This window comes from Triticum aestivum, chromosome 5D, assembly GCF_018294505.1.
Source record: "Triticum aestivum cultivar Chinese Spring chromosome 5D, IWGSC CS RefSeq v2.1, whole genome shotgun sequence".
In the NCBI taxonomy this organism is placed as follows: domain Eukaryota; kingdom Viridiplantae; phylum Streptophyta; class Magnoliopsida; order Poales; family Poaceae; genus Triticum; species Triticum aestivum.
This window is the reverse complement of record NC_057808.1, coordinates 203,366,951-203,381,397: the sequence shown is the minus strand read 5'-3', so window position 1 is coordinate 203,381,397 and position 14,447 is coordinate 203,366,951. Positions and strand designations below refer to the sequence as shown.

Here is a 14,447-nt window from a genome sequence, read left to right as displayed (position 1 = left end):
TGGAGGCTCTGCATTGATTTCATGGACTTGAACAAAGCATGTCCAAAAGACCCTTTCCCCCTGCCGCGCATTGATCAAATTGTTGATTCCACTTTCAGATGTGATTTGCTATCTTTCTTGGATGTGTACTCCGAGTACCATCAGATATTTATGGCCAAAGAATATGAAGAGAAGGCCGCGTTCATAACTCCATGTGGCATGTACTGCTTTGTACGAATGCCTTTCGGGTTAAAGAGCGCCGGATCCACTTTTGCAAGGGCAGTTCAGGTTGGTTTCGAACCCCAGCTACACAGGAATGTAGAAGCTTATATGATGATATAGTGTTCAAGACCAAGGACATATCAACACTCATCCAAGACTTGGAAGAGACCTTTGCAAACTTACGCAAGATCAATTTGAAGCTAAACCCTGAGAAATGTGTGTTTGGTGTCCCATCCGGCAAGCTCCTTGGTTTGTTTGTATCCCAACGGGGGATAGAGGCCAACCCCGACAAGATCAGAGCAATCGAGCAAATACAAGCACCCAAGACTGTTAAAGATGTGAGGCGTTTGACTGGATGCATTGCCGCACTGAGTAGGTTCATCTCCAAGTCTGCGAAGCGTGCCTTGCCTTTCTTCAAAGTCTTGAAGAAAGCAGGCCCGATGAAGTGGACCTCGGAAGTAGAAGCAGCGCTGCAAGACCTGAAAGCCTACCTTTCCTCTGCTGCCACCTTAGTCGCGCCTAAACCACAAGGGCCATTGTTGCTATTTTAGCTGCGACGAACCAAGTGGTTAGTGCAGCGCTGGTGGCACATCGAGAAGTGGATGAGGAAGCAGCTGCAGCAACTGCACCCTCCAGAGATGGAACCAAACTAGTCGTGACAGGACTAGACACAGACCAGGGGGAGGTGGAGCAAGCCAAGAAAGCGATCCTAAAACCTTGGTAAGGAAGAAAGTGCTGCAACAGCCAGTCTACTTTGTCACCTCCCTGTTACAGGGGCTAGCTCAAGGTACTCTGGAGTGCAAAAGCTAATCTTCGGCCTTATCATGGCCTCGAGGAAACTATGCCACTACTTCCAAGCCTACGAGATCATAGTTGTCACCCGTTTTCCACTTTAGCACATATTGTGGAACCCCGAAGCCACAGGCAGAATAGTCGAGTGGGCACTAGAATTGTCAAGCTTTGGCTTAAAGTATGAAAGCACCTCAACTATCCAGAGAAGGGCATTGGCAGAGTTCATTGCAGAATGGATGCCCACTCTAGATGAAGAAGTGCCAGAAACAGTTCTCCCCGGCAAAGAGGCACCTCAAGAGTGGATCATGTAATTTGATGGTGCTTTCTCACTGCAGGGCGCCGAAGCCGGCGTGCTTCTTGTCGCGCCCACCGAAGAGCATTTCAAGTATGTGGTTCAAATGCACTTTCCCTGGGAGAAGGCCACCAACAACACTGCTGAGTATGAGGGGCTCCTTGCCGGACTCAGAATTGCAATGGAGTTGGGAATCAAGAAACTGGTTATTCATGGAGATTCTCAGCTAGTGGTGAGGCAAATCAACAAAGATTATCAGAGTCTGTTGATGGAGGCATATGTGGTAGAGGTGAGGAAGTTGGAAGAACACTTGGAGGGATTACAAGCTGAGCACGTGCCATGAGTAGAAAATAGCATCGCTGATCACTTGTCAAAGCGCGCTGCACAAAAGCATCATGTGGAACCAGGGAATTTTATCCTCCATCTAACTCAACCATCAGTGTCCCCTTCAACAATGGCTAGAAAAATAAGAAAGTTGAACCCTGACAAGCATTTCCCGGCAGAACTCCCCGAAGCTGCTGATAGAGAGACTGGCGGAGGTAACCCCGCTTCGGTTGGTGAACATCACCCTCCCGCAGAACCACAAGTTCTTGCGGTAGAGGGAAGGGCTCCCACGAACGAGGTGCCTTTAGTCCTTATTGTCGAGCCACAGGCTCCAACTTGGGCGTATCACATAGTCTGTTTCCTTCAAACATGAGAACTTCCGAAAGAGCATGAAGAAGCTGAAAAAGTAGCTTGACAATCTAGTATGTACCGGTTTGTCAATGACACTCTATACAGAAAAAGACCAAACGGGGTGAAATTGAAATGCATTTGCCGGGAAGATGGGCTAAAGCTGTTGGCAGAGCTACACGGGGGTATGTGTGGCTCTCACATTGGATCAAGAGCCCTGGTTGGAAAAGCCTTCCGACAGGGTTTCTACTAGCCCACAGCCCTCCAGGATGCAACTGAGCTAGTCACCAAGTGTGAAGCCTGCCAGTTCCATTCCAAAAACATTCACCAACCAGCTCAAGCTCTCCAGACGATCCCTTTATCCTGGCCATTCTTGGTATGGGGGCTCGATATCTTGGGCCCCTTCCCCCATGCTACCAGGGGCTTTGAATTCTTGTTACATTGCAATCGAAAAGTCAAAGTGGCCTGAGGTGGAGCCAGTGAGGAAGGTGACCGCACAATCAGCCGTCTTCTTGAAAGGATTGGTGTGCCTTTTTGGAGTACCCAGCAGAGTGATCACCGATAATGGCACCCAGTTCACGAGCTGCACCTTCATGTAGTACGTCCAAAGCCTTGGGAGCAAGGTCTCCTTTGCGTCTGTTGCTCATCCCCGGAGCAATGGGCACGTTGAGAGGATGAATGTTGAGGTGTTGTGTGGACTCAAGACGAGAACTTTTGATAAGTTGCAGAAATGCGGGAGATGTTGGATTGATGAGCTATTGATGGTTCTTTGGTCCCTCCGGACGACACCAAATCGAGCCACCGGCTAGACTTCCTTCTCCCTAGTGTATGGGGTGGAAGCAGTGCTCCCCACAGAACTCATATACGGGTCAAATCGAGTAGTTTCCTATGATGAAGTAGAGCAAAAGCAGCTTCGGCATGACGATTTCGTGCTCCTCGAGGAAGATTTTCTCCGGGCCGCTGTGCGTGCTGCATGCTACCAGCAAGCCCTGCGCCGCTATCATAGCCGCAGGATTCATGCCCGGAGCCTTGAGGAAGGCGACCTTGTCCTTAGGCGCGTTCAGTCCGCCAAGGGTTCCAACAAGTTGACGCCAAAGTGAGAAGGCCCTTACCGGGTAGTACAAGTCTCCAGACCTGGCGCAGTCCGTCTGGAGAGCGAAGATGGCATTAAAATGCAAAACTCATGGAATATTGAGCATCTTCACAAGTTCTACCCATAAGGCGCGGCTGCCGGGCTCAGCCCCCGGCAACCACCTTTTGTACAAGCCTTGTCGATGTGCATGTAACCCTTTGTACAAAGCGAGGCGCAGACCATGTGCAAAGATAATAAAACGAAGCGCTGGCGCCTAAAACTTGCATGCATGCTTATTTAAAACTGACTTTGCTATAGTCCTTAAATCATATAGATGAGATCGTATGCTGATGTTTTTCCCCTGTACTAACAACAGGCCCCCGCCGCGGATAAACTCCCCGAAGAGAAGAAGTGAGAACAAGCTGGTGTACCGATCCTCGGCAGCATAAAGCAGATAAGTTCCCCTAGCCATCCATAGTATACCCATGTATGAAAAGCTTATGTGTAGAAAAACCTTATTGCCCTCAACATTTGTGCTCCCATCCGTTGATTTGAAGGATTACTTCAGTCAGGATGGTAGCAGTAGCATTTGGAAAAGGGTTGACGAGGGGCCGATTCCCTTCCACGCTCCTAACCCGTCAAGCCGAGCTCTGTGGCGGCAACGGAAGGGACCGGCAAGGTGTCTTGCCGAAAAACCTTGTTTACCTGGACGTATTGAGGAGTCATTCCTCAGCATGGATGTGATACATGCACAAGCGCCCGACAATCAAATCTTTTTTCATTAATACGTGGATAAACGAGTACAAACCATACGGCGTACAAACATGGATGGGAGATTACATAATTTAAGCTAAAGTTTGGCAAGTGCCTACATCTTTTAGATTGAAAAAGGATAAGTGCCCCGTAATGCCTTTCTTGTCCCTCTCCTCCTAGGAGCTACAGTGGGAGGTGAAGAGGGCAAAAGGAGTGCCTGGGCAGAAGCCCAGCCTGACCCCGTCAGGTCCCGGGGGACGCAGCCTGACAAGATCGGGAGGGCGGGGACGAAGCCGGAAAGGCGGAAGGAGCGGCCAGGTGATGCCCTGGTCACCACCGCTAGGACCAGCGGAACACTGCAGGAAGGACACCGGCAGGGAAGACGAAGCCTGAGTCCACGGGGAGCCTGCCGGAGTCCAGCTGGAGGAGGCGAAGGCATCCACACCCACCCCGGCAAATTGCTCTGCCGGGGAGAAGACCAGGTGCAGATGATGGTGTTGCCGGCGCCTGGCTGGCGGTGATGGTGCGTCCGGCGCTCAGCTGGAGTCTGAACCATCGTCTTCTTGCTCGACGTCGTCGTCTTTGCTGTCAGTGTCCTCTTCGTCGCTGTCGCTCGAGGAGGAGCTTTTGTCATCGGTCGAGCTCTCCGCGCAGCACCCTAAGCGAGCACCCGAACAGCCGAAGACCTTGATGGAGAGCATGTCTGCCTCCATTAACTTAAAATTGAGGACGTGCCCCTCCGCCAAGCTATGGGCACGTGCAAAGGTTTTCCAGCCACGCCGGAGAAGCATGACATTAGGTGCGGGCGGGAACTCCAAGTCCGCCCGCATGTTGCCATTACAGCAACCCGTCATGTGTAGCTTCAATCCGTGCGTCTGTTCAATCTCCATTACCCTTGCAAAAGGGGTAGGAAGCCGAAGACCGCTGCAGGGGGCTCGCAGCCTGACGATGAACTCCAGCGGCGTGTCCCCGACGTGGCCCTCCATTGGGGCCAGAGTGGCTGGTGGAGGAGCAACAAGAGCACCGTTGCGTCCTCCCCAGCCCCGAGAGCCTCGCCGACCGCGTCCACGTCCCGCTGCACCGCCCTGTGCGCTGGGTTCTGCCCCCGCATCCCCAACCGGTGCAGGGATGCGTTGCCGAGAAGAGGTCCTCGTCGCGACCGCATTAGCACGAACACACCCTCTCCCCCTCACCATGATAGAAGAGGAGCACGAGAATAGAAAGGAGATGCATGGGTGAGTCCTTTCGCCCACTTCTGCGCTCCCTTTTATAGCGGAACGTGGTAGGGGGCTGGCTCCCCACTACCTCGTGGCAACAGCCACGATCGACCAATTCGGTCCATCAGCGTCACTAGCAACATCCGGAATCGCAGACCGCCATCCTGGGCCTATCCGCAACACCGAGTTTTCTGCCATGGCACTCATTCTCGCATCCTGCGTCTCCACCACCAACCCTGCGCAATGCATGCAGCGTACATGGCGGAAACGGCGGCGGTAGTGGGATGAGTAAAATGGCAGTTACCTCCCCGTGAATGTGAGCGACCCACGTACCATTACGTGGGTAGCCCCACGTCGTTCAGTACGACTCGCGGGGAAACCGGAAACTGATTCCGTCAAAGGTTAATGAAGGAGCAACGAAGATATCATGGAAGACATGGATCCCACTGTGGTACGACCAAAGTGTTCGCCTGTGCATTTGTTGGGGCCTACGCCAACGATGCCCGACGACACATATGGGCCAGGCCCGGGGGCTCCTGTCGGTGCAACAAACATTTGAATTTGTTGACCGGGCCCATACACACGCATGCTGACAATCATATATCCAGCACCAATGAGTAACGCAAGACCAAGCCAGAGAAATCGCTCTTCGTGAGATCAAGGAGCGGATCAAGAAGACAAAGCCAACATACAATGCGAAGATTCTAAGAGAAGCATCCTCCACTGGCCAGGCGAGGCCGGCAGAGTCGATGCAGAACACAAGAGCAAAGGCAAACCCCCGCTAGCTGCGCCTCTAGGGCAACCGGAGACCAAAGCGCACACCCCTCCGAGATAGCCCGGCAAGCCCTGCCCCCGGCAGGTGCAGGCTAGTTACCACCGCATCGCGATGCCAGTCACTTATCGATGCAGTGACGAGCTCTCCATGTGATTAAGTGGCTCTCACTAAGCACGTGGAAGCTCAATGATAAGAAGATCACACCCATTTGACACCCGTCCAAGGGTGTGTCAAGATGATAAGTAGAAGGTGGTTAAGCGGCGACATAAGCTTGCCGGGGATGCACCCCCGCACGCCAGCTAAGGTAGCATTTATGGCATTTTGTCCTAAGTGCCAGAGTTAGGTATGATAGCACTGTTAGCTCTCTAATCACGAGATAATGACTGTTTTGCCACTGTGGTTACCCATTGAGCTAGAGGCCCAAGGCAACCTAGAGAGGGATTCATACCCCCTCACACTTGTACGCGCGTAGAAGCTCTCCCCAAGCCCACCTTGCCGGGCTTGAGCACTGCGTGCTGTTGTGTTTTCTCCATCCAATCCACCAAAGCAGGAGTATGGGTTTACGCTTATTAGCGGCCCGAACCTGGGTAAAAATGACCAGAGCCCCATCTTCATGCCGCCTCATGGCTTCCGCTCTTTGTGCAACGTGATCTCCCCGTTGCCGAACCACATGGGGCTCTTGGCCCCATAGGTGATCGTTCTCATCCACGATACGCGCCTTTGACTCTCTTTCCTGGCCGTTCCTATTTCAAGTTCTTCTTGCCAAAGGGTTTGGTAGCAACTAGCTTAGATCGGTGGCTATTCTTCTTCAATCTGCTTCCACCAAATTCTGGTGAATGGTGCCCCTAGCCAGAGTATAGTGCATGCGTGTGGTTTGCGCCAGGGCGATCCCATCTCCCCCCTCTTTTTTGCCATTGCTATGGATGCCCTTATGACGATCATCGTCAGAGCTATGGAAGAACGTGTGCTGAGCTCCTACAGAGGAATCAATGCCTAGATACTGTTATCTATTTATGCCGACAACATCATCCTGTTTATTCGCCCATCCCGTCAAGATCTCCGTATTGTTGTTGATGCTCTCGAAGTCTTTGGTGAAGCCTCTAGGCTGCGGATGAACTACAGGAAATGCTCGGCCACCTTGATTTGAGGCAAATAGGAGGATCGTGCGCGAGTTCTCAACCTGCCGCAGTGTGTGCTACTGGATTTATGTGCAAATATCTTGGTCTCCAGCTCACCATCAAGCAACTAACCAAAGATGAGTGGCAACCGATGCTGGGCCTTGTCAGAAAGTTCATCCCGGGCTGGCAACGACGGCTTACGCAACGTTTCGACATGCTAGTGTTGGTCAAATCAGTCATTGTTGCTAGGCCGGTTGACCAACTGCTTGTGCTAGATGTGCCTTTTTGGGTCGTCGATGATATGAACAAATGGATGTGTTCTTTCTTTTGGGCAGGCAAAGAGAAGGTCAATGGTGGACAGTGCCTTGGTTCTTGGAACACTATCTGAATGCCTACTTGCTCTGGAGAGCTGGGCATAAAGAACCTAATGTTGTGGACGCTTGCTCCGAGGGTGCGGTGGAATTTGCTGCGGTGAACTAATCCGGATAGACTGTGGCAAGGGCTTGCTCTCATGATGGATAGCGATGCTCGATCAGTATTTGATAGCTTGATCAGCACCACGGTGGGAGAATGTAACAAAGTTCTTTTCTGGAGGGATCGATGGATCCCTAGTTTTTTGGCCGAGGACATTCCGCCTTTGATCTATGCTAGAGTCGACACCTGCTCTGAAAACCACAAAATAATTTAACAGATGATGGTGGATGAGTATTGGATCGTCTGGCAAAAACCTCTTTTCATGGCGCAATTGCACTTGATGCATCTGTGACATACCTTTGCCACTATGTAGCGTGATTGCGAGGCCCTTGATGTCTTTGCTTGGCCCTGCGCGACATCAGATGTTTATTCCGCTAAATCCACCTACTCACGCCTATGCCAGGGACTAGTTCGATCCACTACGGCAGCCTGCATCTGGAGAAGTTGGGCACCGCTTAAATGTAAGATATTCGCTTGGCTAGCTGCGCAAACCGACTATGAACATCGGATCGGCATGCGCGTCGTGGCCTTCAAGACATCCCATCTTTCAAGATGAAGATAACGTTGATCTCTTTCTAGTTTAGTGTGTCTATGCTAGAGAAGTTTGGCGCTTCGATGCGCTGCAACCCCTATACCTGGGCTGATGGCTGCATACACATTCATGGACTGGTGGCTTAGGCACCGCGATAGCTTCTGAAAAGCGGAGAAGCGGGGCTTTGACTCCTTGATGATTGGCATTGCTTGGTCATTGTGAAGCAGAGGAATGCATGTGTTTTCAAATGATTGGAGCAGCAAGTTGGAGCTCACGTCTTAGCTTCTCAAATCTGGGATAAAATCAAGGATTGGAAACTTGCACAAAATGAAGCGGAAAGTCTACTAATAAGCGTACTTCTACCTTTTGTCCTAAGTCAAAGTTCTAAAATTTTGACCAATTTTACAGAAAAAAGTAGTAGCATATATGACATCAAATTGGTATATTATGAAAGTACATTTCACAACAAATCTACTAATACTAATTTAATGTCATAAATGCTGCTACTCTTCCCTATAAAGTTAGTCAAAGTTTTGAGACTTAAGACAAAAACTAAATACTCCCTCTTTTCCGGTTTATAGGGCTCAAATATGAAATCTCACCAACCAAGGTAGATGGTGAGTGGAGGAATGTATCTCGTACTTTACAAAACCACCCAATTTAATGCGCCTCGGAATCTCAATAGGACATGGAGATGAGGCCTTTAAATTGGAAAAACGAAAAAATTAAGATAAGCCCTATAAACCGAATAAGAGGGAGCATACACTTATTCGCGGACGGAGGGAGTACGTAGTTAGCATTATGTGGAGTGGGCGTACCTACGATGATGTTCACGTCTTGCTTCTAAACAATATTTGCTCTTTTCTATAAAATTATAAAATTAAGGTGCATTTTTATGTACTACTTCATCCGTCCTAAAATAAATGTCCCAATTTTAGTACCTACACTACATTCGTAACAAAGCGCCGGCTGGAGAAGGTTACGGAAATGAAGTGGTAATGGACAAAAAGGTGTCACGAAGCAAAAGAACGAGGAAAGAAGGCGTTGAGCTCAACTACCAACGCAAATATGACTTCACCACCATAGCTAGCTGTGCCATGCATCAAAGAAAGAGGAAAGAACAATTAAAGCAGCATTGGTTCCGGTGAATAAAACCAGCAGCACGACAATTAAGCCAGACTGGGCTACAATCAAAGACTATAGCCGGTCTGGAACATGACAGTCAAGGGCCCCCATCGGTACGTTGTGGATTACAGGAAGCGATTTCTTTTACTCCTACTCAATTTTATGTCGAGCTACCCAATCTGTGGAAATTGTCGTAAAATCCATGTGTTAAAAAACTTGCAATCTAGACCAGGCATTAGAGAATGAAGGCAAACACAAAACTTCCTCCGATCAACTTACACAAAAATGCTCCGAAAAAACATAAATTTCAGTATAACTACGTACGCGCTTCTCTCTCTAATTAATCTGAGCTCTGACTTTCCGAAGCTAATATCTCGGTCTCTAAGCTATTGTACTTTAGGATCTCTGAAGAGCGAGGCATCAAGGAATCTTAACACTCCGGAGCTCGCCGGGTGCAAGGAAGAAGAAGACGAGGAACCGACACAGCTGCACCCCTCGCCGCCGTGCAACCCCAGCCGGTTCAAGCACAAGCATATCTTCTCCCTCTCCGAGTATCCCGTCCTAAGCACACCATCCGCTTCTCGGCTTAGGGGCGGCTGGCAGGGCGGGCTTATGGACAGGTTCAGGTCGATCATGCCCACGCCGAGGTTCCCCGCCAGTGACGGCGGCAAAGACACGCTGTCGTCGGCGTCGCTGCTGTGGCCGCTGGCATCGGGCGAGCAGCTGGAGCCGCCCGCGAGTTGGTGAGGGCTGGCGCCGCTCGCCACGACGGGGGACGAAGGCGTGTGCATCCCCTGCACGGCGGCGGTGCCAGCATTGAGCGGGCGGTGGGTCTGCGGGTCGACGCCGCGGGCGAGGAGCTTGCGCTTGACGTGCGTGTTCCAGTAGTTCTTGATCTCGTTGTCCGTCCTCCCCGGCAGCCTCCCGGCGATCAGCGACCACCTGCAAAGCAAGGAAGCCAATAATCAATATCACCGCCGTCCGCCATTACATCGCATCCGGCACATATATTTCAGTTCAGATTTTTCGATGGCCATAGCAAGCTGGGGCTTAGATGGTTTACTTGTTTCCGAGGAACTCGTGAAGCTTGATGATGAGCTCGTCCTCCTCGTCGGTGAAATTGCCGCGCTTAAGGTCCGGCCTCAGGTAGTTGATCCACCGCAGCCGGCAGCTCTTTCCGCAACGCAGCAACCCTACACGAGTACATGCACACGAATCAACATCACCTCCCACACGGCCGGCATGCATGCCAATGTTGAGTCCGCATACCAAATAAAGATAGGAGTATGTTGTACCTGCTGCTTTGGGGAGCGATCTCCAGCACCCTTCTCCATGGGCCTTGATGTGGGCGATGAGCCGCTGATCCTCCTCCTTGGTCCAGGCGCCCTTGTTGGTGTGCGCCTTCTCGCAGCACGGCGATCTCCCCATGTCCGCCGACGGCCGGCACGGCCCACAGCCCTAGGCGCAAGAGGGAGAGAGAGAGATCGGAGAAGTAGCTGGAGGAGACGGACGCAGAGCCAAGTGACGACTGTTGTTTAATCTCAGGGAGGAGAGAGGCGCTTATATGGTGGCGGAGAAGGAGGGGCGGAGGGAGAGAAAGCGGGGCGAGGTCGAGGTGGATGGAGAGAGATAGAGCGGAAAGGGTCCCATTCCCATTGACCCGGATCACTCCGAGACATTTGACCGAGTTGGTGTGAGGAGAGAGAGGAGGGGGTGAGTGAGTGGTTGCGGAGCCCCAGGGACGGATTTGGTAGGTTGGTAGGTAGGGAATGGCATGCTTCTGCTCCTGTCCGGAGCCCTCTCCCTCTTTTGTTTTTTTTTTTCTTTGTTTTTTTTCCTTTTTTTTGCGCATCCCCCTCTCCCTCCCTTGTCCTATCTCATCGCTTCAATTGTTTGGTATCATAGATAATAGCTCGCGCACTTGACTATTCTCACTTGCAACCTGTGTCAATATTCTAAGAAGTTCACTCTGATTATCTATTCGTATTAGTGTGATTGTATGAATAATTGTTTATCAAACCCGTGATTTACCTGCCTAAAATTTTTATTTGATAATCACTTATTTGGCAAGAACTTAATGTCTTGTCAAAGAAAACATAATTTATTTGTCAAGTGACAAATAAAAGACGAGAGGAAAAGAGGAATGCTGGATGAAGGACAAGGTGGACGATAGAACCTTATATTCTTTTGAAGTACATATACATTCAAAAGAATGTAATTTCTCGTGTGTTGCAATGGCAACATAGACTATAACATAATAATAAATGTCTTTTACGAGTAGACCAGAAGATAACTTCTCGTGCGTTGCAACGAAAACATACACATGCTAGTAGATTAGCCTGTGACTACACGTTTATTATTATGTTGATGCGTTAAAATCTTAGTAAGTTTTATCATAATTTACCTGTCATCTTATTGTTAAGCATTTATTTGATAAGAACTTATTTAGCAAGTTTTTCTACGCAATCACCATGATTTACTTGACATCTTATTGTTAATCATTATTTGGTGAAAATTTAATGACTTACCAAAGAAACTATTATTTATTTTGGAAAACTAATAAGGCGTGGGAGACAAATCAAAGATGGAAGGGGGAGGGAAGAGGAGGAAAGGGAAAAAACCTTACGTCCTTTTGAAGTACATATAAGTAGAGAATAATATATTTATTTTGTTTTGTTTTGTTCCCAGTTCCTGCCTAATATGCCCCTGTTGTCCTGAATCTCTATGATAGTAACTATTTTTAGCTATGGACTATGATACCTGGTGACAAAACAAAACGATTCGTGATTGGCTTGGCTTCATTGGAGATCTTGGGCCTGGCTTTCGACCCCCAAGTCTCTCGGTGGCATGGGTTTCCGTGATATGGCCCTCTTCAACCAAGCGATGCTGGGTAAGCAAGGGTGAAGACTCCTGACTGAACCTGGTTCCTTGTGTGCTAGAGTTTTGAAGGGGAGATACTATCCCAATAGCAGTTTCTGGAATGCCTCAGTGCCACGGACGGCTTCGGCCACGTGGCGTGGTATTATTCATGGTCGTGATCTTCTCAAGAGAGGAGTGCAGTGGGGGATCGGGGACGTGCGACAGACAAACATGCTTGCTGATCATTGGATCCCGTCTACTCCACCAAGTGTGCTGCAGCCCACCTCGCCTATTCCTGCTAAGGCCACTGTTCACTGCCTCATCGATGCTGACAGGAGGGCTTGGGACGAGGCGACTGTCAGAGCCTTCTTTCCTACTAGGGTGGTCGAGGAAATACTTCAAATCCCAGTCAATAGGAATGGAGGAACGGATTATGTGTGTTGGCCTTTCACAAGGTTTGGTGAATATACAGTCAGGTCTGCCTACAACTGGGCCAGAACAAGCCGGTTTATCTTGGACCGAAGCAGCAATGGTTTGGGTCAAAGTTCAGGTTGGTCGGCGGAGGAGAAACTATGGAAGGCTCTTTGGCATGTCAAGGTCCCCAATAAGATGAAAATTGTTCTCTAGCGCCTTGCTCATGATTGCTTACCACCGGGTGATCAACTCAGTCATCGTCAAGTTTCCACCAGGACGGACTGTCCTTTCTGTGGCAGAACGGAGCGAGTGGAGCATGCCCTGCTCTTCTGCCCTCATGCACGTGTTATGTGGGATGATATCAAAGGCTTCTTCCACATCAATCTCTGGCATTCATGCTTTTCTTCTCCCAAACAGTGGCTCTTCGACTTCCTCTCTGGGTGCTCGGATCTAGAGGCAACAGTCCTTACGGTTGCCATTTGGCATATTTGGGAAGCTCGGAATGTAGCGAGGAATGAACTTGTGGCGCCCCAGCCGAAGCATACTGCTGCCAGGGCAAAGGCCTGTATTGACCTTATCTTCTAACACCTATGAAAGATCGTGGATGTCGCCTAGAGGGGGGTGAATAGGCGCTTTAAAATAATTATGGTTTAGGCTTGAACAAATGCGGAATAAACCTAGCGGTTAATTTGTCAAGCACAAACCTACAACAACTAGGCTCACCTATGTGCACCAACAACTTATGCTAAGCAAGATAAACTACTAGGTGATAGCAAGATATATGACAAGAAGCAATATGGCTATCACAAAGTAAAGTGCATAAGTAAAGAGCTCGGATAAGAGATAACCGAGGCACGCGGAGACGACGATGTATCCCGAAGTTCACACCCTTGCGGATGCTAATCTCCGTTTGGAGCGGTGTGGAGGCACAATGCTCCCCAAGAAGCCACTAGGGCCACCGTAATCTCCTCACGCCCTCGCACAATGCAAGATGCCGTGATTCCACTAAGGGACCCTTGAGGGCGGTCACCGAACCCGTACAAATGGCAACCCCTGGGGGCGGTCACCGAACCCGTACACTTTGGCAACCCTTGGGGGCGGTCACCGGTACCCGTCAAATTGCTCGGGGCGATCTCCACAACCTAATTGGAGACCCCGACGCTTGCCCGGAGCTTTACACCACAATGATTGAGCTCCGAACACCACCAACCGTCTAGGGCGCCCAAGCACCCAAGAGGAACAAGCTCAAGGGCACCAAGCACCCAAGAGTAATAAGCTTCTCAACTTGTAACTTCCACGTATCACCATGGAGAACTCAAACCGATGCACCAAATGCAATGGCAAGGGCACACGGAGTGCCCAAGTCCTTCTCTCTCAAATCCCATAGAAGCAACTAATGCTAGGGAAGAAAAAGAGAGGAAGAACAAGAAGGAGAACACCAAGAACTCCAAGATCTAGATCCAAGGGGTTCCCCTCACATAGAGGAGAAAGTGATTGGTGGAAATGTGGATCTAGATCTCCTCTCTCTTTTTCCTCAAAAACTAGCAAGAATCCATGGAGGGATTGAGAGTTAGAAAGCTCGAAGAAGGTCAACAATGGGGGAAGAACACGAGCTCCACGGATAAGGTCCATTGGGGAAGAAGACCTCCTTATATAGTGGGGGGAACAAACCAACCATTACCCCCACTTCAGCCCTGTAGAGAGCGGTACTACCGCTTGGCCAGCGGTACTACCGCTCCCCCTCGCGGTACTGCCGCTGGGCCTAGAGCGGTACTACCGCGGTGGCAGGGCGGTACTACCGCAAATGAGCGGTACTACGGCCCCCACTGCCGCGGCTAGTACTGTAAAACCCGACACGAAAACAGACCCCTCGAATCGAGGCGGTACTAGCACGAGACCACAGCGGTACTACGGCTGGGGGCTACCAGCGGTACTACCGCTCGGGAGCGGTACTACTGCTCCAGCCCGCGGTACTACCGCTAGAAAACCAAAACTGCCATAACTTCTGCATATGAGCTCCGAATTGAGCAAACTCAAGCTTGTTGGTTATAGTAAGAAGAGGCAGGGGAGGTATGCCAACAAGTAGAGGAGTGAAACCTCCAACCGAGAAGAACCGGCATAACCTCCAACATCGAAAACATCATAGAAGGT

The 14,447-nt window shown here is 50.1% G+C and overlaps 1 protein-coding gene across 1 annotated transcript; it reads right to left on the bottom strand.

Moving 5' to 3' along the window:
- Positions 1-9,266: 9,266 nt before the first annotated feature.
- LOC123124534 (myb-related protein 308) lies at positions 9,267-10,770 on the bottom strand. Its single transcript, XM_044545127.1, has 3 exons — positions 10,319-10,770; positions 10,087-10,216; positions 9,267-9,965 (listed from the first exon to the last, which is right to left on the bottom strand). Exons 1-3 carry the CDS (start codon positions 10,449-10,451, stop codon positions 9,410-9,412), a joined length of 819 nt encoding a protein of 272 aa, XP_044401062.1. The 5' UTR covers positions 10,452-10,770; the 3' UTR covers positions 9,267-9,409.
- Positions 10,771-14,447: the final 3,677 nt, after the last annotated feature.

Coding starts and splice junctions, on each gene's coding strand:
- LOC123124534 (XM_044545127.1), bottom strand. CDS start 10,451: ATGGGGAGATCGCCGTGCTGCGAGAAGGCGCACACCAACAAGGGCGCC. Junction 10,217..10,318: donor ATCGCTCCCCAAAGCAGCAG/GTACAACATACT, acceptor GTACTCGTGTAG/GGTTGCTGCGTTGCGGAAAG. Junction 9,966..10,086: donor CACGAGTTCCTCGGAAACAA/GTAAACCATCTA, acceptor CTTGCTTTGCAG/GTGGTCGCTGATCGCCGGGA.